General features: G+C 41.4%; 1 protein-coding gene across 18 annotated transcripts in view; it reads right to left on the bottom strand.

Annotated features, from left to right (window-relative positions):
- DTNA (dystrobrevin alpha) overlaps nucleotides 1-22,221 on the bottom strand; it is a 293,850-nt gene that overhangs the window by 40,039 nt on the left and 231,590 nt on the right. For 10 of the 18 annotated variants that reach the window (XM_032467215.1, XM_032467216.1, XM_032467214.1 and 7 more), the window contains exons 11-13: nucleotides 17,966-18,049; nucleotides 8,506-8,583; nucleotides 7,816-7,908 (exon numbers count right to left, since the gene is read on the bottom strand). In XM_032467215.1, the coding sequence (XP_032323106.1) occupies nucleotides 7,816-7,908; nucleotides 8,506-8,583; nucleotides 17,966-18,049 (255 nt within the window). Of the gene's footprint in view, nucleotides 1-7,815; nucleotides 7,909-8,505; nucleotides 8,584-16,197; nucleotides 16,288-16,363; nucleotides 16,649-17,965; nucleotides 18,050-22,221 lie in introns of those variants that run through there. The other 8 variants (XM_032467220.1, XM_032467219.1, XM_032467227.1 and 5 more) reach the window with 4 other exon arrangements.

Here is a 22,221-nt window from a genome sequence, read left to right as displayed (position 1 = left end):
GACCATACACCTAATTCAACACAGTTCGTGCAGACGACCAGGCCCACTGCTCCGAGCCCAGGACAGTGATCTGTGTTTCATCGCCTGAAAATGACTTTGTCCAAAACGTTTGTGTTTTGATAAATAAATAATAGAAAAAAAAACCCCTTGCTTTAAAAAAAAAAAAACCTCATGATAAAAGTGCCTTTTATCATGAGTGACCAGCAAGCATAAATAATATGAAGGTTATATAAAAATCATCTTGGAAAATGTAAAATGTGAAGTTACGGGGTTTTGTCTAGTAAGCTATAACTCATACTTCCATGCCTCTCCTCCCTCCCGCACTGAGTGAATGAGGGGTGGAGTGATGTATTGCCCCTTTGTGCACACAAACGATTTATGAGTCCACACGTGCCATTTTGGTACGTTCACATTATACAAGGGTGAATGAGGCATTCCTCTAATAAATTCCATTATTTCAAGACTTCAATTACAAATAGTTGAAAATGAATGGCCAATAATCCCTAAATCATTAAAGAAATACCAACTCCAACATTTTCTCCATCCCTGCCTATTCATTTCCAGACTTTATAATCAGTAATCTTGCCACAAGACCATGATGAATGATAAAGGGGCTGCTATGTGGACTGCATTTCAGAATGGGGAAATCTATTATTTTGAAAGCTCTTCCACTTTCTACTTAAATACGTGGCCAGCGTCAGCTGCTAGTGATTTCAAAGTGGCCCCCGCTGTGCCAGGACCTCCTAAACTGTGATTTAGCAGGGATTTCTGGGAACTCAAGGTTTGTTCTCATGTCTCTGGTTTATCTGTAGGCCTGTTCTGACTTCCAGGGTGGGTGGGACAGTCAACCAAGTAATAATGTGATCCAAAGAGCGCCAGAAATACTTCCATGTTTTTCCTTAATATTTTTTCCATTTGTCTGAATGGTGCCAGGAATTTATCGCTCGATGAATTTTTAAGGTCATTAAGTGTCACTACTCTTTTATTAAAATGCAGATAGCTATTCGGAGGATTACTGTCTGAGAAGGCATTATTAGTTAATACCTAAGTGGAGGATGACTTTATCAGGGTATTTTCTGTCTTTCGCAGTTGGTTGGGAGCAAAAGACCACAGGGTAGATACTGTCCTCCTGGCCTTTAGGAGTCAGTGACAAGAAGCGGGTGGGGGAAGGAATGACATGATACCGGGGCCCAAGAAGTGGTTTTACGGACTTAAGGCTGGAGAGGGAAACTAACTAGCTCTCAGAGCTTCAACTGTTGACTGGTTTGCAAGGAAAAGACAAGAAATCATGAAATGCCCAACTTCATGGATCGTCAGCATCATAATGATAACTTATTGATAATAATGGCTTCTCTACAGAGGTGCCTTCAAACTCCTTTATTGAGACCCTGACTTTGAGAAACCACTCCATTGCGTTATAATCGACGATCAAGGCCATGCCTTCTACCTTCTACAAACTCTCAAGTTCCTCCATTTCCTTCTATTTCAGCTGTCACTGATGTGCCCCTGGCCAGCGTCATCCTATCCTGAATTAGGGTAAAGTCCTCTCAACAGGTCACTCTGATTTGAGAGTTATTCTGTCCTCCAAATCGTTTTCTATCCCATAGTCAGCGATCTTTTAAAAATGAAGTTGGCTGGAATATCCCCATACGTATAAAACTTCAATAGGTTCTCATTTCTCAAATTCCCCAAATAAAGCCTGAGAAGATCCTGCATAATCTAGCTTCGTCCTTTACCCCGTGGCCTTACTACACTTCAGTTCCTCGAATGCACCACATCCCCTCTGCCCTGAGCAATCTCTGCCTTCTCCACCTGCTTCCGCTCGGCCAATTCCTCTTCCTTCTGCTGTTGCCTTTGGCTGTCGTTTGCTACCCTCATGTCCAAACTCCAAATTCAAGTCCATCGCATCTCATACATCCCATAGCACTCTGCGCTGCACTGCCTTTTCTAGAGCTGTTATCTCTTTGCATTGTGTTTATCCTTCACTAAACTGCAACTTCTCTGAAGACAGCCTGGTTCAGTCTTTTCACCATGAGAACCTGAGTGTTTAGCTCAGGGCTTGGAACACAGCAGCAACTATCCAAGAATCAGTTGGACAAAAGAACTAATAGAGGGTGGCCCCCTTAGGCTTGCAATGTCATGCTCTTTGGCTCAACTCTTCTATATCCTGCTTGGCTCTGCATGCATCCTCAACACTTTGAGAAAATCAGAAGAATACAGGTGGAATACTGTACCTTAACACTAGCCAGGCTACCTAAAATCAAACACCTGGCAGAGTTAAAATCAAGATATATTCTATGGCTGCACACAAATTCCTTATCTGCTCTGTATAGGTGTTAAAGTTCATAGAAATGTCATTATACATGTTCATATTTGTCAGCAGATCTCCCCCACCCCCAGTCACGGCAAATTCTCTTTTGGCTCACATTTTGTTGTTGCTGTCTTAAAGATTAGGAAAGCAGATGGTGTCTGAAGAGGTAAGCTCCCACTCCAAAAAAATGCTTACTCTTAGGAAGGGTGAATAACTGACAGCAGTATACAAGAGTGGGTGGGAGGCTGGACTGGATCAATTCTGTATGCAAACCCTAGCCCTCTCACTTACAAGCTGTGTGGTTCTGGGAAAGTCACCTAACCTCTCTGTGCCTCAATTGTCTCATCTATAAAACGGATACAGTGGTAACTTACTTCGTGGCTTATGGGAGGATTACCATGTGTAGTGTTTATAGCAATGCCAGGGTACGTGGTAAGACTTGATTGGAGTATTCTTTTTAACTCTTACCTCTAAAAAGCAGGTAATATTGTTTGCTATGACCATTTTTGTACCACCACTTCCTTATCTATAAATTAGCTTTTTGCTCAAGAAAATGTGATTGATTGCCAGCCAGTATTCTAGGTTATACCCCAGTAAAGAAAAACAGTTCAGTTGAATCAATGACGGATTTTACAGAAGCAATCGGTGGTCTTCATCTCTCTGATTTCCTAAACAAAGGAAGAATTCAGCTTAACAGTGATACCTTCTCTATTTCTTCTCGCTTCTATATACAAAGCTGCATACAGAATTTTTAATTTGAATTTTTAATCAAAATATCCCTTTTGTACAACTTATCAAGCAGCATATGAGACCATGCCCCATTCTGAATTCTTTATTTTAACACATTTAGAGAAAGTACACTCTGAAGTTCATCCACTCAGAAATACTGATGAACATTCATGAGCTATCAGTCTATTTCTATCATATTAAAACGGACAGGTTTTACATAATGGGATTTAAAATCTAACTTATTATGTGTCTTCAACCCTATTCAGAATTAAGTGAGGAACTAACACTGAGTTATTCCCATGTTCCCAGTCCCATGCTAGCTAATTTACATCAATGACCTCATCAAATTGGTAGTGTCACTCTCGTTTTCCATGGAAACTTAAAACGTATTAGAATCTATAACAGGGAAATGAACTCATCTTAAAATTTATCATCTGATTGATTATGCTGAGAAAAACCCCTGTGGGTACAATGCAGCTCATGCAGATATGTGCATTGGTGGTGTGACATTCTTTGGGTTTATGCGTTTAGGATTCTAAGGAAATATCTTTCTCAGAAGTCTAGTTCTACAACTGAAGGTTCTAAACATTTTACAGAAGAAAGGGAGTAGTGTTAACAAGGAGATAAAAACTCATAAAAGAAGATACTGTGGATGAAAAATATTGCCTGCCGGATCAGTAAACAAGGATGCTGTGGCCATCAAGTCATCAGCCACTGCCATCACTTGTGACAGTGAGCAAAGGGAACTCAGGATGCAGACAAGCTGGCAGCCTGGCCTCTGCGGCCACCCCCAGTGGTGCACCTTGAGGGCACTCAGGATGTGGAAGAAAAGGACACCGGCCCTAGATGGCTAGGTGCGTATCAAAGGAATGACTTCAATGAGCCCAGACCTTTGCACCTTCCTACATATAGAAAAATGCTAAATTCCTTAACTTGAGATATCTGGTTTTCTTTAATCAACTGTAATCTTTATTTATTTATCTTTGTTTTTGCAGGGAGGAGGTAATTAGGTTCATCTATTTATTTAGTTTTTTGATGGAGGTGCTGGGGATTGAACCCTGGACCTCATGCATGCTGAGCATGTGCTCTACCACTTGAGCTATACCCTCCCCCCTACAGTAATCTTTCAATGTTCCAACCACCTGGTCTTTGTGGCAGACACTCCTACACAGCCTGGCTCCTCCCCGGCCTCTCTGCAGCAGTCCCTCAGAGCAATCTGAGAGGCTGTCATCCCAGGCTGAAGTCCTCAGAATAAAACTCTCAACATTTGGGTTGTGCTTTTTTTTTTTCCAGTCGACACATGACGAAAGCTTCTGACTGGTAAATATTGAGGCTTATAATTACGGTTAAAAGTTGGAAGTTCTGGGCTGGTTTCTGATTTCCTTTGGTCCGCCTGCCACAGTCTGCACTATAAACCACTAACAAGCTCAGGCACTCTATGAGCTCTCGGGGAGGCCAGAAAAAGCCGCTACTATGTGACTCTGAGACCTCTCCTCCCCCATGGAAGAAGGGGCTTGAAAACCATTCAGGCTTTTAAAACTTCACTTAGGAATTAGGAAGACAGCAGGAATTCTCCCTTGAGCTACAATTTATTTATGTGGCTTATCTGACATTAGAACCAGTAAAGACACATAAGTACATCTTTGATGTAGTGGCAGACTATTAACAAATGAATCCATTCCCCATGTTGTTAAGTAGCTGACACAGGGGAGAAGGCCCCCACGCAGAGTGGATCAGGGGCATATATGAATAACTACAAAAACACACCTTTTCATCACGAACGACTCTTAGGTTCCTATTTGTAGACCATCTCATGAAGGAAGGCTGAGGAATGAGGTGGGAAACAGATGCGTTCAGTATCAGAAGACCTAGCTGGCAGGTGACCCTGGATAAGTCACTTACTGTCTTGGAACTGGCATTTTCTTAGCGGTGAAAAGGCAATAATAATATCCAAATGTACAGGGCTTTGACAAGCAAATTAAACAATGGGTGGGAAAAGGCTCTGTAATTTCCAAAGTGCTTCATAAATGTACAATTTATTATTCATATTCTGGCTGCTGTGATGAGGTACAAGGGACCGGAGAGAAAATTCTCATCTTTTTGAAGCTTACAATTAAAATGAGAACTCACAATGCATAGAACTAAATACATAAGTGGCAACTTATTAACAACCACTATTCCTATTACTGGTCTGTGCTCAAAATATTTGTTAAAAGGAAGTAAAAATAGTGTAGTAGGCAGTGGCTACTAGATATGTGGTGGCTCTAAATAGGGGTGCAGAGGATATAGTGTGGAGAAACGTCCAGAAAAGCTTTCTGGAGGGGATGCATTTAAGTAGGTTTTTTGTTTTTTAAATGGAGGTACCCGGGATTGAACCCACGACCTCATGCATGCTAAGCACGCGCCCTGCCACTGAGCTACCCCACCCCCAAGTAGGTTTTATAAGACGTGATGTGGCACAGTGGTTATAAGCCTGGATCAGCTTGAAATCCCTGCTCCCTTGTGTAGTAGCTGTGTCCCTGGGGGAGAGTCATGTGAACTCTCTAAATTAATACCTTTACTTGCCTATAAAATGGGGATGACAGTATTTACTCTACAGGTTTACGCAAGTTCTAGGGGAAATTCTGTAAACAAAGGTTTTAACACAGTGCTTTTCGTGAGGCAAATGCTTTAAAAATGGTGGCTTTTGTGGTTACCACCATGCTATAGCTCACTGCAGCTGAATGACGGGAAAGCATTATGCTCTAATGATGATAAAGGAGGCGAGAGATCACTACTTTATTTACATGATCATGGCAGGTGTGGGGAATTGCCAGGATCTGATTATACATAAAGGAAAGGGAAGGAAAAAATGAGAAATTCGAAAAAGGAGTTGGAATTTTTTAAGGATGCCAAAAAGCAGTGAGAATCGCGGAGGCCAGTAGCTATTAAAGTGGAGCCCGCTTCATTGATCAGTCTTAAATTCCGCTTTGTATTCAAAATACAAATCACATCGAGCTTTCACCAAGTAGATGTAAGGCATCTCTGCTGAGACAGTTTTACGGTCTTAAGTGACCATCAAGTCAACATGATTAACCACTTGAGGAGAGAAAAGGGCTGGTAGTGACAAACTCTTGAGCTTTCCTCTTTAGAGATTCCTTTGTTACAACTTTAATTAAGAAAAGGTCAAAGAAGAGTGGTAGAAATAACCCGAGTGTGCTTAGATTATGGGGGAGGGGACACGGTGTAGGTCACATCACTGCCTTCAGACGTGATTGAATCTTTATCGAGTATATCCTTTGAAGATTACTGATACAATCTTTTTTTTTTTTTGATAATTTAGTATTTAGCTCTATTGTTTCAAGCACCATATAACATCGGGGAACCAAACTCATTGGGAATTAGATTAAAACAATCACTCTTTCCCTCTTGTAGTTTTGAGAGGCTGAGATGCGAGAAAGAAGAACCGTTTGATCGACAAGCTTGGAAAATCTGAACATAGGGATGGGCTGAGCTGAAGAGTGCATCTGTATCTTCTGAAAGAGTAGGCTATAGTATAAAATGAAACCAATATCCTTGTCATCTGTATTATAAAGATACAAATGAAGATAAACATGTAACTATTAAAACAAATAGATGTTCATCAGTGTTATCATCTAAAATCATCTCATGTACTAATCTTGCAAAAAATTGTTCTAAGGTATCAGAAGCAGGAATAGGAAGGAAGTTTGGAAACAGTCAAGGGGAGAAAGTTCTAGAAACAAAGAAGTGGGTCACAAGATCAGTGGCGAGGGCAACAGCAATGGACGTTTGAGGGATGCTTTCTGTGATGTGGGAGAGAAAAGGGGACCAATTTTAAAGGCAGTTTAACCCACTGGATCACTTAATAGTTAAAACTGCAAAAAAATCCATAGGCTCTTAGTTCAGAGAAGATTAGGGTTATTAAGCAAAATCGAGCATTTCTAAGGAACTGGTTTGCTAAACATGTTTATAAAACAGTTTCCTAAACTAGGGTTAAAAACAGAGGATGATGATAAAGTCTGTCCACTTATTTTCATTTAAATTGAAAATGTACACATATTATCAAACTAAGTAACTTTAACCAATGGGAGGAATCGCCTAGGTCACAATTAAAATAGAAAGGGAAAAACTTCATGAATGCCTTTATCCTAATACATAGGGTTATCTGAATTCACATATTTAACACATCTGAAAGTATGTTTTGCCCTATTGTGGGATTTGGAAGGAGGCTTTATCAGGACGGCTACCCAGAAACATTCATAAGAGAAGAGCTGAAAGACACTTTCTCCCAGTTATCATTGTTGGGGAAAAGATTTCCAAGGTATGAGCCCATCCAATCACTTTTCCCCTTTTCCACTTCTATCTTAAGGGAATGTAGCAGTTTCCCAAATCAGTAGAAACACACCAGTCCTTGGAATAAGACACACTCTTGCGCCACAACCAGGCGGTAGTTTGACATGGCGCATGGAAGGCAGAACCAACCGGTGGCACCCAGAGTCCTGCGTCCACCTAGATCCTAACACTTAGCGCAGTACCCATTTACACCAGTTGTCTCTTTAGCTAAGATATAAACAAGGATGTGAATTCTATGATACATTAACGGGAAGCATCTAAACTAACAGCACAAAAGACATCTTAGTGGCATTGGTTAAAAAAAAAGTGCCTTGGTGGCACCTCTGGCATCCAATGACTTTGCCCCTTTGCTGAGACTGCTTGTCAAGAGCTCAGACTGTTCCCCTCTCTCAGGACAGTCAAGCAGCCAAACCTGCACTAACCATGATGGGCTGTTCCGGAGCATGCTGACATATAACCCAATGAGAACATGTTCGTCGGCCAGCCTGTCTGCCACACTCAGGCTGTACTGTATCCTGAAACAGGGCAGGAGGAGAGAAAGGGTGTCGTTAGGATAGGTGGACAGGACCAAGCAGAGCGGGTAGGAGTGAGTTTGTGGGAGAAAGGACATTCAGAAAACCAAGCAAGTAAAGGGAAACTAAGTGATGGTCTATGGAAAAAAAAAAAACAAACAAAAAAACCCACAAGCAAAATCCAAGCAAGGGAATTCACAATTCCATTTCACTATCTTTAAAAAAAATTAAAGATTTCCACTTAGGGAGAGTAACTTTTAAGAAAACAGATTCGCATTCTTCAAACCACTAAGGCCAAGAAATTTATCAGTACAGTAAATGCACTGAAATTGGCTGCAAGCAAAGATTATCCTTCGGAAAACCAAATCTGAAGCTTAGTCATTAAAAAAAAAAAAAAAAAAAAGAAAGGAAATCAGGGAAGGTAACAACACAGATGTGCCTGCTCAAAATAACTATTCGGTGCTGTTAATGGGGTTATGGCAGAGCTGCTGTGACGACATCAAAGACAGTCTTTCAAACACAAAGCATTTTTAACACGAGAAAACCCGCATTTTTAGTTCAGTTAATTCAGGACTCGAGCACACTCTGGCTTGAACTTACCCTCTGCCCTTCAGCAAAGCTGGAGCAGCCCTAGCCAGCAGTTTGCTCTGCTCTACTTCACTGTCCTTGGGAGGAGAGCTGGTTAATAAGATGGGAAAGCCAAGAAGAGCGTAAACACGGCAACGCCCTCAAGAAGAGACACTGGCAACACAAACTCCCGTCTACCTCCGCGCTCCACTTGGACAGCTCTTTCAGTATTTTGAAACGTTCAAGATGTTTCCAGATTCCCACAGAGTTGGACTAGGAGTAGAAACCTGGGCCGAGAACCACAGTTACAACTACACAAGCCACCTCGATCCCACATTTGCCCTCTGCTGTTTGCTCGACAACTCGATGGCATATGCCTAGACACAATGAAAATTCAGTCAGCGTCTGTTACAGACCATCCTGCACACAGACGAAGGGTCCACTAGGTCCTGCCAGCCTTCAGATCCCACACAAGGAGTTTACTTCCCCAGTCTGCCCTATGGTCTCCGCGTTTCCTGTGTTGACTAGAGACTTGGAAATCACCGAGTTAGAGGCTGGCGGCATATTAATCAGCTTCGCTACCTCAGGCACAAGTCACCTGACCTTGGCTGTGAGGCTGCGAAGAAAACTTCCAGAGAAACAAAGAAATAAACCTTTGAACCTCATACATATACATTCATGTTCCTTGTGTCTTTAGCTGGTGAATAGAGTCCCATCCATGTAGCAAATTCTGACCATTTTAGATTTATTAGGAAGAACACTCAATTTAATTAACAATATTAATGACAGTTTAAAAAGTTTAATGTAGTTTTACTTAAGGATAAATTGAAATAGAAATAATAATAAAATGTGGCCAAGCCAAAGTCACCAAGATTTAGTGTAACCAATAGGCATGCTTCATTGGGAAACATGCTACGATGTTTAGTGTTACAACAGGGCTTGTGCTTGAAGAGAGTTTGTTCTTTTGCAGGTTAAGAATTTGCTCTGCATCACTGGTGTATCCAAAACCGTCCTTCTCTCTCTTCATGGAGAACACAAAAATGAACTGTCTGACTTTGTTTGAATACCAAATTTTTAAATGAGGTTATGAGGTTTTTTTGTACTACAAACATTTCCAGCTTTTCATGAAGTTCTAAATCTAATATATATATGTATGTATGTATAAGGATGGCTAATAAAGTTTTAAAAACTTTAACTACAAGTTTTACAAAACTAAAAACTTTTACTACAAAGTACCACCTTTTCAGACCACAAAATGCTAAATATAGAAACTTATAAATGAATATCACATTAGAATGATGCACATTATAACTTTAATTCTTGTTTTAGAATAGTATATATTATAAGATTCCTTAAATAGTGAGGCTTCTGGTAAATTTAAAATCAACTCTGATTTATAAAGACCATACCTAGTTCTTTTTTTTTTAGATTTAGTACATTTTTTAATTACTTTTTTTTTTGGAGGAGGAGGTAATTAGTTTTACTTATTTATTTACTTATTTTTTTTAACATTTTTTATTGATTTATAATCATTTTACAATGTTGTGTCAAATTCCAGTGAAATATATATTCATTGTCACATTCCTTTCTCTGTGAGCTACCATAAGATCTTGTATATATTTCCCTGTGCTATACAGTATAATCTTGTTTATCTATTCTACAATTTTGAAATCCCAGTCTATCTCTTCCTACCCCCCACCCCCTGAAAACACCTAGTATTGAGTAGGCATTCCTGTTTGTTGGATGTATACGTTCGCTCAGCTTTTCAGGAATGCACCTATTGCTTAAAAAAAATCACTGTGCAGAAATGAAATTGACTTTAACAATGAAATGAATGCTCTAGGAGAATTTACTTTCCTGATGAACTTATTATTTTTAGCATATTGATCTTCACCTTCTCAGACTACAAAACCTGCCCATCAGGGCCAATTACCACCTTCAGCCGTTGGAATTGATTTCCCAGTCATCCCATTGACACAGCATGCCACACCTGTCTCCTGAAACATGCCCCCTTCTGTTCGTTACCCAGCAACCACAGTCTCACTGCTGCCCAGTCACTCCTCCAACTTTTTTTTTTTTTTTAAATAACACAAGCTAGGTCTACCGGCTATAGAATTGATTTCAGATCCCTGCAAAGCCACTCAAAACACCGTGTGAAATAGTAATGATTTTTCCCTCCACACGAAACGACCTCCCTGCCTGGTTTTGCTTCATTGCCCCTTCAATTCCAGAAATTGTGGTGATACTGCCTTAAATCAAAAGTCTACTAATTACAGAGGTACAGCTTCCAAGGATGAATGTGCAAGAAGAAAAAAAAGCAACACAAGGGGATCGACCACAAGGATGTGTGTGCTTGTTACAAATTACTCTGGTGATGTCTGGTGGAAGGAAGGTGATGTGTCAGCAACGTGCACCCCTCCACTGGCTCCCCGACCAGCACCAGTGCTGGCGGAGCCTGAGCACATCAGTGTGGCACAGGGGTGGTGGCAGGAAGTGAGCGGCTGCCCAGATTTTCCCTTGGATGGGCTCAGTCTGCCCTTCTCTCCAACTCTTTGGTCCTCTCTCTCCTTCCTCTTCTCCACTTGCTTGCCTCCCCTCTTCTTCCCAAGTCCCTTCCTCCCTCAAAGGGATGAGCAGATGTTTACATACGCACATCTCTTGTCCTTTCGTGGTCATTCTCTTTGCCTCGGCACTTGCCAGTGCTGGTTCGAAGGCATCATTCAAGTCCTTTCATGCTCCTTTCCTTTCCCACGTGAGTCCTTGGGAAAACCCGTTCTTGGAATATATAGGGATTACATTATCTGCATTTATGAGTTTGTGGAAATAAACCATTTATCTCATTTTGCTACAGTTTTTAGTCCCTAGTGCCAAGAGCATTTCCAACTTTAGGTACTCACTGTCCACACAGTTTCTTTACTACCTAGAATGGGCCTCAAATTCTCCTCATCACTTATTTCTGGGAAGCCAAGAGTATGACCATAGCTAGAGGAAGCCAAGTGCTGGGGAAAGTGGACAAAAACCTTCCACTCTTTCTAAATAAAATGGATCGAGAACTTAAGAGAGTTGACCAGAGGCAGGTTTCCCTTAACACTTGGGTCTATAAAGACGGTCCACGTGAAGTGTCTTCACTAGGATTTCGTCTGCAGCTCCCAAGAAGCTTGAAGGAGGGAAGCAGAGTGAAAAAGCAATTTCTCCTGGGTTGTTGGGAAGGCAGTGACATTAGGTAGCGGATGGAGATCTCTTCAAGCAATGCGCTCTCACAGTATCTTATAGCATAATTTAGATGCTTGAACTTTCATTTCGTGGCGCCAGCAGTTTGCTGGGAGAAGTTTGGTGTTATTTCCAATTCACTGTGGGCTTTGGGGGTCAGGAAATCCTGGAACCTAGGACCTCATCAAGAAGTAAGGACTTCCGGAATGTCAGTGCATCAACATGTTCCAATGGCTTTCCTGTAGCGCTGAAAGCTTCTCTTTCTTCTATGTGCCCTGTCTTCAAATTTATTTTATTTTTTAAAAAATATCTTTATTTATTTATTTTCCCCTTAGTGGAGGCACCGGGGATTGAACCCAGGACCTCGTGCATGCCAAGCATGTCCTCTACCACTGAGCTATTCTCCCAACTACATCTTCAACTTTAAATGCATTCTTCCTTTAACCTCTGAAACTGGGAGCTACCTGGGGCTCCTCTTGACCATGGGTGGTAAATCCGATCTAATCTGAGCCCACGGAGAAGCAAGGCTACCATCCCTAAAATGGTGTGCGTTAATGTCCCTTTTTCTCCTTATCATTTTCTTTTCACCAAGACCTGCCAAGGTATAAACACATCCTTCTGCACACATATTGTCACTAGTGGGTGTGGTGACAATCATACCCTGGAAGATGTGACAAGGTCAGTTTTGAAGTTCATGTGTTCTGCTGAAAGAAGAGAGACGGGAAATATTCCTTTAGATTATTCTTTCCTAAAAAAAATTATTTTCCCACTAATTCCTTTTTATACTCTGGAAAAGACTATATGTAAAGATAAATGGCCTTTTTACAGAATTCTTCATACACACACGCACAATGGCACAATGGGTTCTGGAAGGACTGGACAATTTCAAAATACTTCATATTCATTTATTTAAATTCACCCTTTAGTTTTGGGGGATGAACAACTCATGCCAATATTTTTCCCTTAAGTGCGAACACTTTGGGGATGTTCTAAGGTAACAAAATCACCACACGAACGCTACCTGGGTTATTTTCCTTAAACCTGCAATACAGTTTTAAAAACCACTTCTGACTTGCTATGTTATTAGCTCTGGCCAAATTTGTTTTTTTCTTTTACTGAACATGAAAATAAAAGGACTTGAATAAAAGTCCCAGAGGCAGTCTCCCGTATGATATAAACAAATTATATAACCTGGCATAATTATTATCACAGTGGTTAAATGGAAAATGACATTTGAAGCTTGACAAGTTAAGAACAGACATTTCCTTTCTTATTGATTCTTAAATAGTTGACAAACACGTGCGGTGTTTGGGCTTGTGAAGAATCAGTGGTAACGTCGGCCCCTCCCTTAGCTGACAGTTCTGGACTTCTCACTCTTATTAACACAGTCCGTAACAAGGTCATCCCACTAACTTAAACACAATAAAAAAGAGTCCACATGTCAGTTCTGTCAAGAGAGAATTTCTTGAAAAATTATTTTCCCCTTTCTTTTTCTGGCTTTCAATACCTTGATCTGAAACATAATATATCTGCCGCATGCAAATCAGCCAACAAGCATAAAAACATAGCTTAGTATCTCCGTGGGAAAATGAGCTGTCATCAATTCAGGCTGGCACGAAAGTCGAACCATGGTAGGCAGGTACCGTGGAAGAAATAATAAGAATTCTTAGGTCATATTTGATTCACTACATTTACTATCTTGTCCCCCAGAAACTCTCAAGGCATATCAATTGTATTTTTGCTGAGAACAGCTCTGGAAAAGTTTGCTGGGTACAGGACACGCACAGACAACAACTAAAGCAACTCTAGGAAGAGAATAAAGGTTATCGAAGTGAAGAAGAGGTGACCGCAGATTTAATTATACACTAACAGTTTAGTATAGGAAACAGAGCTGAGTTTAATGCAAGGTTTGAAAGAAGACCAGTTTAATTCAGGTTTGGAATAAACCTAGCATATTAGTGGAGCTCTGGGGTTACATGGAATAAATAATTATTTGCAGAGAGTGTTTACTTTCAAATTTCATACAACATGCTCAGAAAGGTGTGAAAAGAATGAAGACATCTTCAGGGCGGTTGATTTATCAATTACTTATTTTGTAATGCTGATTTAGAAATGTACTTACTTTCCTGACTGAAAAGGGACAGGCTTTAATCTTAGAAAATACTAACTGTGGAGAAAACTGATTTTCAGAAGCAAAGGCTGAATGCAGTACCTCAATTTTATTTCTATTCGCTTCTGATGACCAAAGCACAAGTGCTTAAAATTTAGTTTGAACGTTAAATGTCAGATTAAAAATCTGGGCTGCTGGGTAAAGACTCTTTGGGAAAGCAAAGTATTTGAAAAAAACTGAAAAAGACGTGTGAATTAGCCTTTCTGTGGTTGAAAACCCAAACAAATCAACCAACTGACCAACCAGTCAACCAACAAAAATAAGTCACAAATGCCGTTCCACTGAGAAGAATCAGGATTTGGGAAGTTCTTGGAACGGGCGGTGTGTCTTCCCCATATGCCCTTCTGGGCCCAACAAGAGTATTAGTAATGAACCAAATGATAATGTTTCAAACCAGGATAACACGTTAGACTGTGTTCAACACACTCTATGGATCATAAGCAATGTTCTGATATTTGGGAGAGTCAGAAGATCTGGCTAGATGCCGTATATAATAGCCGAAGTGATTCTTTCCGTGAGTGGTTACGAGTTTAGAGGATGTATTTACGAAAATATCTGTGAAACCTTCAAGAGATGTTTCTCAAATCGGAGGTAAAGGAATCTAGCCATTCAAACTCTGAGAATGTCCTTATTGGAGCTTATGAAGAAGATGGCCATAATTAATGAAACTTATTTTGCACAGGAAAGGACTGGCTGACTCCCACACAGAAACGAGACAAGGATTTTGGCAAGACAGTTGAGATGTTACAAAGGGGCCAAGATGCCGACAGAGACAGCAGACGTTCAGATGCACAAGGCTATGAGCAGTGAGGGGGAAGGGGGGCCTTTGGGGCCTGACTTCGTGGTCGGCTCTTGCCATAATACTTATAATCATGGCAGGCTATCTTTCATGAGTTTAATGTTGCTGCCTTATCTTACATCATACACTGGAGCTCTTTTCCTAGTGATGATAATAGATTGCCACTGAGCCAGCTTTTTTTTGTCCTCCTATAAATTTCATGCATTTGTAAGAAAATCTAGGTTTAGGGATATATAGTTACGATCAAGAAAATGACCGACATGAATTCGTCCATGAATTGTGTTATTTGACTCACATCATTCCTAACTGCTTATCAGCATTGAGTGTATACACACACACTCACACACACACACACACACACACACACACACACGCAGGAAGACTTAGGGTTAAAGGCGAGTGCCTTTGAGAATTCTCTCTTTTCTTTCAAGTAAGGGGGAAGTGAATCAAAAATACAGCTAGAAACGGATTTCAGAACCGGGGATGGGACAGAGTTATACACTTGTCAATCTGTGTAAGTGAGGTTTACCAGGATGTCAAAAGACTTCAAAGCTAGACCATAGTGTCCTTTGAAGATCAAAGTGGTATGCCTGTAAGGGACTCTAGGTGAGGAACACCGAGCGTTTGTAGTGAGGATTCCGGTGATTTCAATTCATCCTCATTCTGCTTTATCTTTGTAAGATCTGTTGCAATACAAAGGACCAAAAACTCAGGCTAAATAAAATGCCTACAGGGCAAACTTCTTCCCTTTCTTAATGCGAACCTAACACTGACCAGCACCATCCTTGGCTTGTTCAGGTTTCAGGTTTTATCCGATTTTGGAAGGGGCAGTGGGGGTGGGTCAGAGGGAGGGCAGAGCTCTAGGTCCCGTTTCTGCGGTTCAGTTCCCATCGTAGGAAGATCAGGGTCTTTCACTTCTGCCTGCATTTGGTACAGATGGGTTTCCATCAGCCTTCATGTGCGGACATGGCTAGGAAATACACAGCATTACCAAGTGGGAGAAATTCAGCACTAAGAGCAGGACGTTGGATTTGAACTCGCTACTTCAAGAGGAAGCAGACTGCCCTACCTGGAGCCGGGGAAAATGGCCCAAGGCCAGTGGGGCAGCAAGGTGTAAGTCCCCAGGTCTTTTCCTGTGACATGCCCCAGACCTGTGACACTGGCCTGGCCTCACCCAGTTCGTGCTGAAATCATTTCAAGAGGCTGTTTAATTCGGGTCTAAGGAATCACTATCTGGGGTCTTGCAAACTGTACAAAAGCAGAGAATAGTCCAGAGAAGGAGATCCAATTTGGTTCTCTTCATAGATACACGTCTCATATATACTGTTATGATGACATCAAATCACTAAAACCAGTGGAGAAGCGGGAAAGAGAGAAAAGAGGTGAGCAGTCCAGCTCAAGTTGGAAGTTCTCAATGGAATCTCATGAAACCCCAGAAGACCTCTATCTCCAGCGAAGCACACTACAAGAGGATTTTAGTGATGAGGACTAGCAGTCTCGCTAAGGAACTACTGCTATGATTAGTGCTTGGGGCTGGGGTACTGACCGTGCGCCGTGGTCAAGCTGACTTACATACAGCTGTATGAGCGAATGCTCCTCAGCCACGGGGCTGGACGTACTCACCCCCTCAGGTAACCTGAGGGATGCAAACAACGAGACCTCGTTAAAACCTCCCACTGGACAGAGCAAGGCCCACTCAGAGAGGAAAGACGTTCGTGTACACAGCTTTATTGAACAGCACCCTTAAAACAGAACACGGAGGCCAACCTCCGCGATGAGAAAGAAGGACCGCAAACATTCAGCAACGTGCTTGTGCTTCAGAGGAAACATTCCAGAAGGACTGAAAACCGGGAAAAAAGGGAACGGACCATATTTTGCGTTAAAGGGTACTGTGCACCCTGGAGGAACCAGAACAGCTCAAAGTACAATAGGAACATTTTAGAGGAGAGGAAGCCATGTTATCCATCTAGACGCGTCCACCATAAGCACCGCCCGAGCTGAAATGATATAAAATGACCTTCAGTAAGGATGGGGTCTCTCTCTGCTCGACGTTTGCAGAATGCAGAGCTGCCTAACAAAAGCACATCTTTCTTAACATCACGCCAGGTCTTCCCAAGGCAGAGGCACTAGCCCGGGTTTCTAACAGACTCCACAGTTTCGGATTTTTGTTTTCAAAAGGCTGGTTGAATTTGCTGGCGCTTCTGAAAAGGAAGGCTAAAAGGAGCAAGCTGAGGGCCTAAACCATGTGACTTCACTGGGCATGTCCTGCAGGTCAATTGTCTCCTCCTTTCTACCTGTTTCACACGTACTTAACTGGCAGGAAGGAAACACCATGAATGGCCACATTCTGTTTATTCTGCTAATTAATGATTATGGGGAGCATCGCCATCTCAGGCTCCTGCTGATGGGCAAATCCAGGAACTCCGGGGGAAAAATCAGCAGTGCTCCGAGCCTCACTGCACATCTTCACAGGGAAACTGGCCCCTCAGCAACTCTTCAGGGAGAAGATTGACTATGTTCATTTTATGACACATGAGGCCATTTTTGTCCCCATACTGAAAGGCATTTGAAATCTTGCATTCAATTACTCACTCCAATTTTCCTTACCGTTGTTTCTGCTTCCCTGTGAGCCTTCTCCGTGCATTTCTAAAAGAATTCCCTGGTGCTTTATTTGTGATATTTGATCAGATGACTTGGAGTGCCTCTCGATCTCTGTATGTTTATCGCGTTGGGTCTAGGAGAAGTACCCGCCTCATCTATGTGCTTCCGTGGCTGTGGGTCTCCACGCAAAAGATGAGACACGTCTGCACTCTCTCTTTTTAAAGTTCTTGTTATTATCCACAGATTATTTAAATAGAAACTTTATTTCTACATTTGATCTTGAGTCTCTAGCCTCAGGAGTTCACCAAGAAGAGTCCTTTCTACCTGGAGCTTTACATGATGGGACGTTTCAGAATGTCCTTAGTGTGCTCCATCGCATCTTGAAATTCCAATTCCCTGGCTTAAATGGGCCATTCTAAGTGCTATGAGAGTGACCTTCTCAATGGGCTAGAATGCACGTGTGTCATCAGTAGTAAAACTTAAAAGTCTTCTGCATTCCTACCATGGACGGATTGTAAATGCAAGTTTCCAGAAGTGACATGAATCCCCAATCACATCCCAACGAATGCAACTGAAACTTGTGACAGATATTCACAAACCAGTTTCTAACAATTATCTTCCACACTTGGCTTAAATGAGAATAATTTTCTTGCCACAGAATCAAGGCTCATTCCCAAAGAGAGGGTTGATTTTATAACAGGATTGGAACTTACCTCCTGGTAATAAAAGGACTTCCTGAGGAGGGGACAGAGTGCGAGAACAGGGTGTCATTCATGCTGGTGACAGGTCTGGGCGGCCTAAAATGAAGTACAGTGTGGATGGCAAGTTAAAACATGCAAAAGTCAAAACAAGTTAAAACTCATCCACCATCCCTCAAAGAAAGGGCCTGGGAGACCAGAGTTCTTATCTTACCCAGGACCCACGTGCAATTTTACACTTTCCAGTTAAATTCATGAAGTGTTCGCGGAAGTGACATTTCCTTGAGAATAAAGAATGTCTGTTCAACACAGGGAGGAAGATCTCTGGACACCAAAGGAATGTTTATCTGTGAGCTTTGAGCCTTGGCATTTTATTGAGTCATATTTTCCAGTGGAGTGAAGATTTTGAGGCAGTCGACTGCCTTCTAAAGAGAGAAGCTCAGAAAACTTGATGATTGTCAGAATCTACATCCTCATGGAAAGAGGAGGATTCCTGAAGCTTTGGGAGCATCTCCCTGTGTTCCCCATGACAGTGGCCCTCTCCCAATATACCCAGCCTGCACGAATCCAGCTGCAAAATCATACGGTGCCCTCTTTGCTCTTTGTTCTTGGTGAGGATGCCAGTAAGCACCACAGGGATTCCCTGACTTTCTGTTACCTGAATGGCCTATACGATGGGATACCTAGTGCAAAGCAGACCATAAACTTCACTTTGTTTTCACATGATTAGGGAAAGAAAATAGGGTTCAGTATTCCTCGGAATTGTCCACGGTCTTAAACACCAAATGCACCAGGTCTGTCATCCCCTGTCTTAATTGTCATCTCACCCTGTCATTTTTCTCCCTGTCACTGGTGTCTTAGTTCAGGTAAACTGATAGAGCCAAGATCCTCATCTCATCTCCAAGCAGGTTTCAGCCTTATGTTAGGTTCACGGCAAGATGTTCCGTGTAGGATGAGATGAGATTTAGAGTTCGGAAGGCGGATGGTGGGGGAGGGCATCATTTTGACATTCTGAGCCAGAGGAAGCTTTGGTTTCACTATAATTCTCTATTTCAGTTTGACAGTGCAGAATTTTTTGAAGATGAAGCAGTAGCCTATAGACCCTACTTGTGTTGGCTTGATCAAGAACCAAATTTGTCACGTTTATCTTTTTTATCTTAGGAAGTCACAGTTGGTTTGGACTGTACAATGAAGAGATTCTGGGGAAAGGGTAGACTTTTTAATCCCAGTGTGTTTACGGATATGGACATGATGCCACGCAGGTTTTTAAAAAGTCAGCGCTACATGCAAAAATTCATTGAAACTTTTGGTTCCCGGTGCCTGGGTGCTAAACTGTAGTTTTGTATTTTTAAGACACATTATCTGTTGGATGAGGTCAAAACAGCAGGTTCACTGTTTAATCTACTCTAAACGTATCAGCTGAAGTCCTGAAAACTATCTTAGTGTTTTGTATTACTTATCTGGAATGTGTCTTTGATACATGAGACTCATTTGAAATTAATTCTGCTCTGAGCAAGACACTCTCACTTTATAAAAAAGATGTTAATTTTAAACAAACGTGCCCTGTGAATTTGGACAAGCTAGGTATATCAGACTTTAAAACAGTAAGCAGAATGAAATAGCTTCATCTTAACTTGCAAAAGGTGGAACAAAATCAACTTGACCAACATTTCTGGTTTTCTTTTGTCTTTTTATAAACTTTACCATCTTGCGCTAATCTCTAAGACATGAGACAAAAAGTGGATTTGGAATGCTTTTTAACCAGCCTGGGATATTTACTCTATTGAACCTGGTCACTGGAAAGCTGACATTTCAGTTTCTTAGTAAATGGCTTCATGTTTAAGGTTCATCCCGAAAATGTTGAACTTGGGTCACAGAATGGCTGACCTTGGCACCAAAGAGTGGCTTTCAAAGGGACCTATTTCCTCCATAATCAAATGGTGAGTTACCTTATATAATAAATAGGTCACATTGAAAATTTTAAACATATTTACTCTTACGAAAAAGAAATAGCTCCAGAAGATAGAGTCCCAGAGGCTAGTGCAAAGTTTTCTTTCTGGATAAGACCTTCGTTAAGGACATTATCATAAAATTGGCATGCTTCTTGTAAATTGCAAGTGTTCAGCTTAAGGCAGACTTAGTTTTCAACTAGACTCCTGTCTCTCCCTTGTTTTGTGTCTCATAACCACTTATGATTATAAATCTTTATAAGCACACTGGGGACTATTGAACTACTTACCAAGTATCTCTTTTGGCAGCGAAAAATTAAATAGAATAGAGACAGTTAATCATGGTAACATTTACAAGCAATACAATAGCTAAGAACAAATGCCAAAATACCAAATGTCACCACGTTAGTGGCTTTTATGTGCCCATGATAATTTAGAATAGCTAAACCAACAGCATATTTTAAGATTAGAAGTTTAAGATATCCCCATCAAACAAAAAAAAAAAAAAAAGAGAGAGAGATATGAATATCTGTTCAGGGCAAGACCACTTGAGTAATAAATAGAAAAATGTCTAAAGCTAAAAATAACAAAAATCCAGTTCTAATAATAGATTGAATATTCTGCATCTGGAGTTCCTTGCATATTATTTTGACAATTAAATATCTTGTACAATTTGTCTTGTAAAATTCAGACGTTCACCCTGGAAAAATATATTATCAGTGGGTATACATCAGTATTTTGACTTAAGGAGTATTTTAAGAATCTGGTTAAAAATATAGAAGGTTTTTTTTTTTCCCAGAAAAAGGTACATTTTGTGTAGAATTTTAAGGGAATCCTGAAACTCTCCATGGAATCCAAATTGTGTAGCCACTGTCTTTAGTTCAGCAAGAAACATGTCAGATCGTATTGCCACTATAAATTAAAGTTAAGACATTTTTACTCATTGGCCAGTTAAATCACACACACACACCCACACACATACACCCCAATACTGAGCGCTGACTGGACACCACCCTGCAGTGTGACTGACTGTGGGGCTGACTGGACCCCACGTGGCCTCGCTTCCTGATTCTGTCTCGAAGTGGGAGACTCCATCCTAACTCTGTTCTGCTGCAAAGCTCTTAGAACCAGGCTGTTCACAGCCACCCTCTCTGTATCTTCCTTACATCCACCAGCCCGGATTGAAAGCTGCTCCCTTGGGGGGAAACCCTTAGTGGGACTGGTAGAAAGGGACTTGGCAGGCACAGCTCAGAGGGCACAGACTCACTCTCACTTAGCGCGTGTTCATTCGTGAGCAACTTAGCGATTCTCCCTGGCCAGGGCAGGAAAGTCAAGTCTTCAGAAGAACAGCTCATATAAGGTCACTTTCCACAAGTGATTGGTCCTTTGGGTCACTTCCCAGATGTATTTACCCTTGGTTTACTTTAAGGCTTTTTTTTTAGGAGCAAAATTTCCAAAAATAAGTTTAACCACCTTCTACAGAATCAGTTTACATCAGTTTTTGGATGCTCAGCCCATGGCAGGGACAGACACTTTCAGAATGTGCAGATGGCTGAGAGCAACTAACCCTCAAAACCTAACCAGGAGCAAACCAAACAAAGCCCCGAAGGATTTATACAAAGTCCACAGACACGCTGCAGCATGGTCCTTCGATGGGCTCTGTTCGGGTCCCTCAGAGGAGAGAGTTACCACGTTCACAAGGCGCTGAGATCCAGCCCAGTGCCTCGAACGGGTCATACTCGCATCTGCCGGAAGTGTGAACCTCACATTGGTGGGTTCCTGACGTCGGTACGTCCAACTTTATTTTTTAATCTCTATATTTTTATTTTTATCTCTATATTTTATTTTTATCTCTATATTTTTATTATTATATTTTTATAGTCAGTTTACAATGTTGTGTCAGTTTCTGGTGTTGAGCACAATGCTTCAGTCATACATGAACACACATATACTTGTTTTCATAGTCTTTCCTACCATCAGTTATTACAAGATGTTAAGCGCAAACAAGTTCATAGTGTACAGCACAGGGAACTTTATTCAGTATCTAGTAGGTCTGACCTTGATGGCAACAGGCAACCACAGCCCCAGCAGTGCGGGAAGTCGTGCTGAGCTGTGCAGAGAGGTGGCACAGAAGGAGGGGACCCTGCGGCTACGTTAATTCCTAACTGGGCCTCGAAACAGGTAATGAGCTTCTTTCTTCTTTTGAGCCCAAGATAACACCAAGGGAAAGATGCTTGCTTCTACCTAAGCCTCCTCTGTTTTCCGGGCCCCCCAGACCTGAGAGAGGCATTTAGGAGGAGGAGGAAGGTGTACACCGTTCCT

This window comes from Camelus ferus, chromosome 24, assembly GCF_009834535.1.
Source record: "Camelus ferus isolate YT-003-E chromosome 24, BCGSAC_Cfer_1.0, whole genome shotgun sequence".
NCBI classification, from domain to species: Eukaryota; Metazoa; Chordata; class Mammalia; order Artiodactyla; family Camelidae; genus Camelus; species Camelus ferus.
Note: the sequence above shows the minus strand (reverse complement) of the source record. Positions and strands in the feature narration are given on the sequence as shown.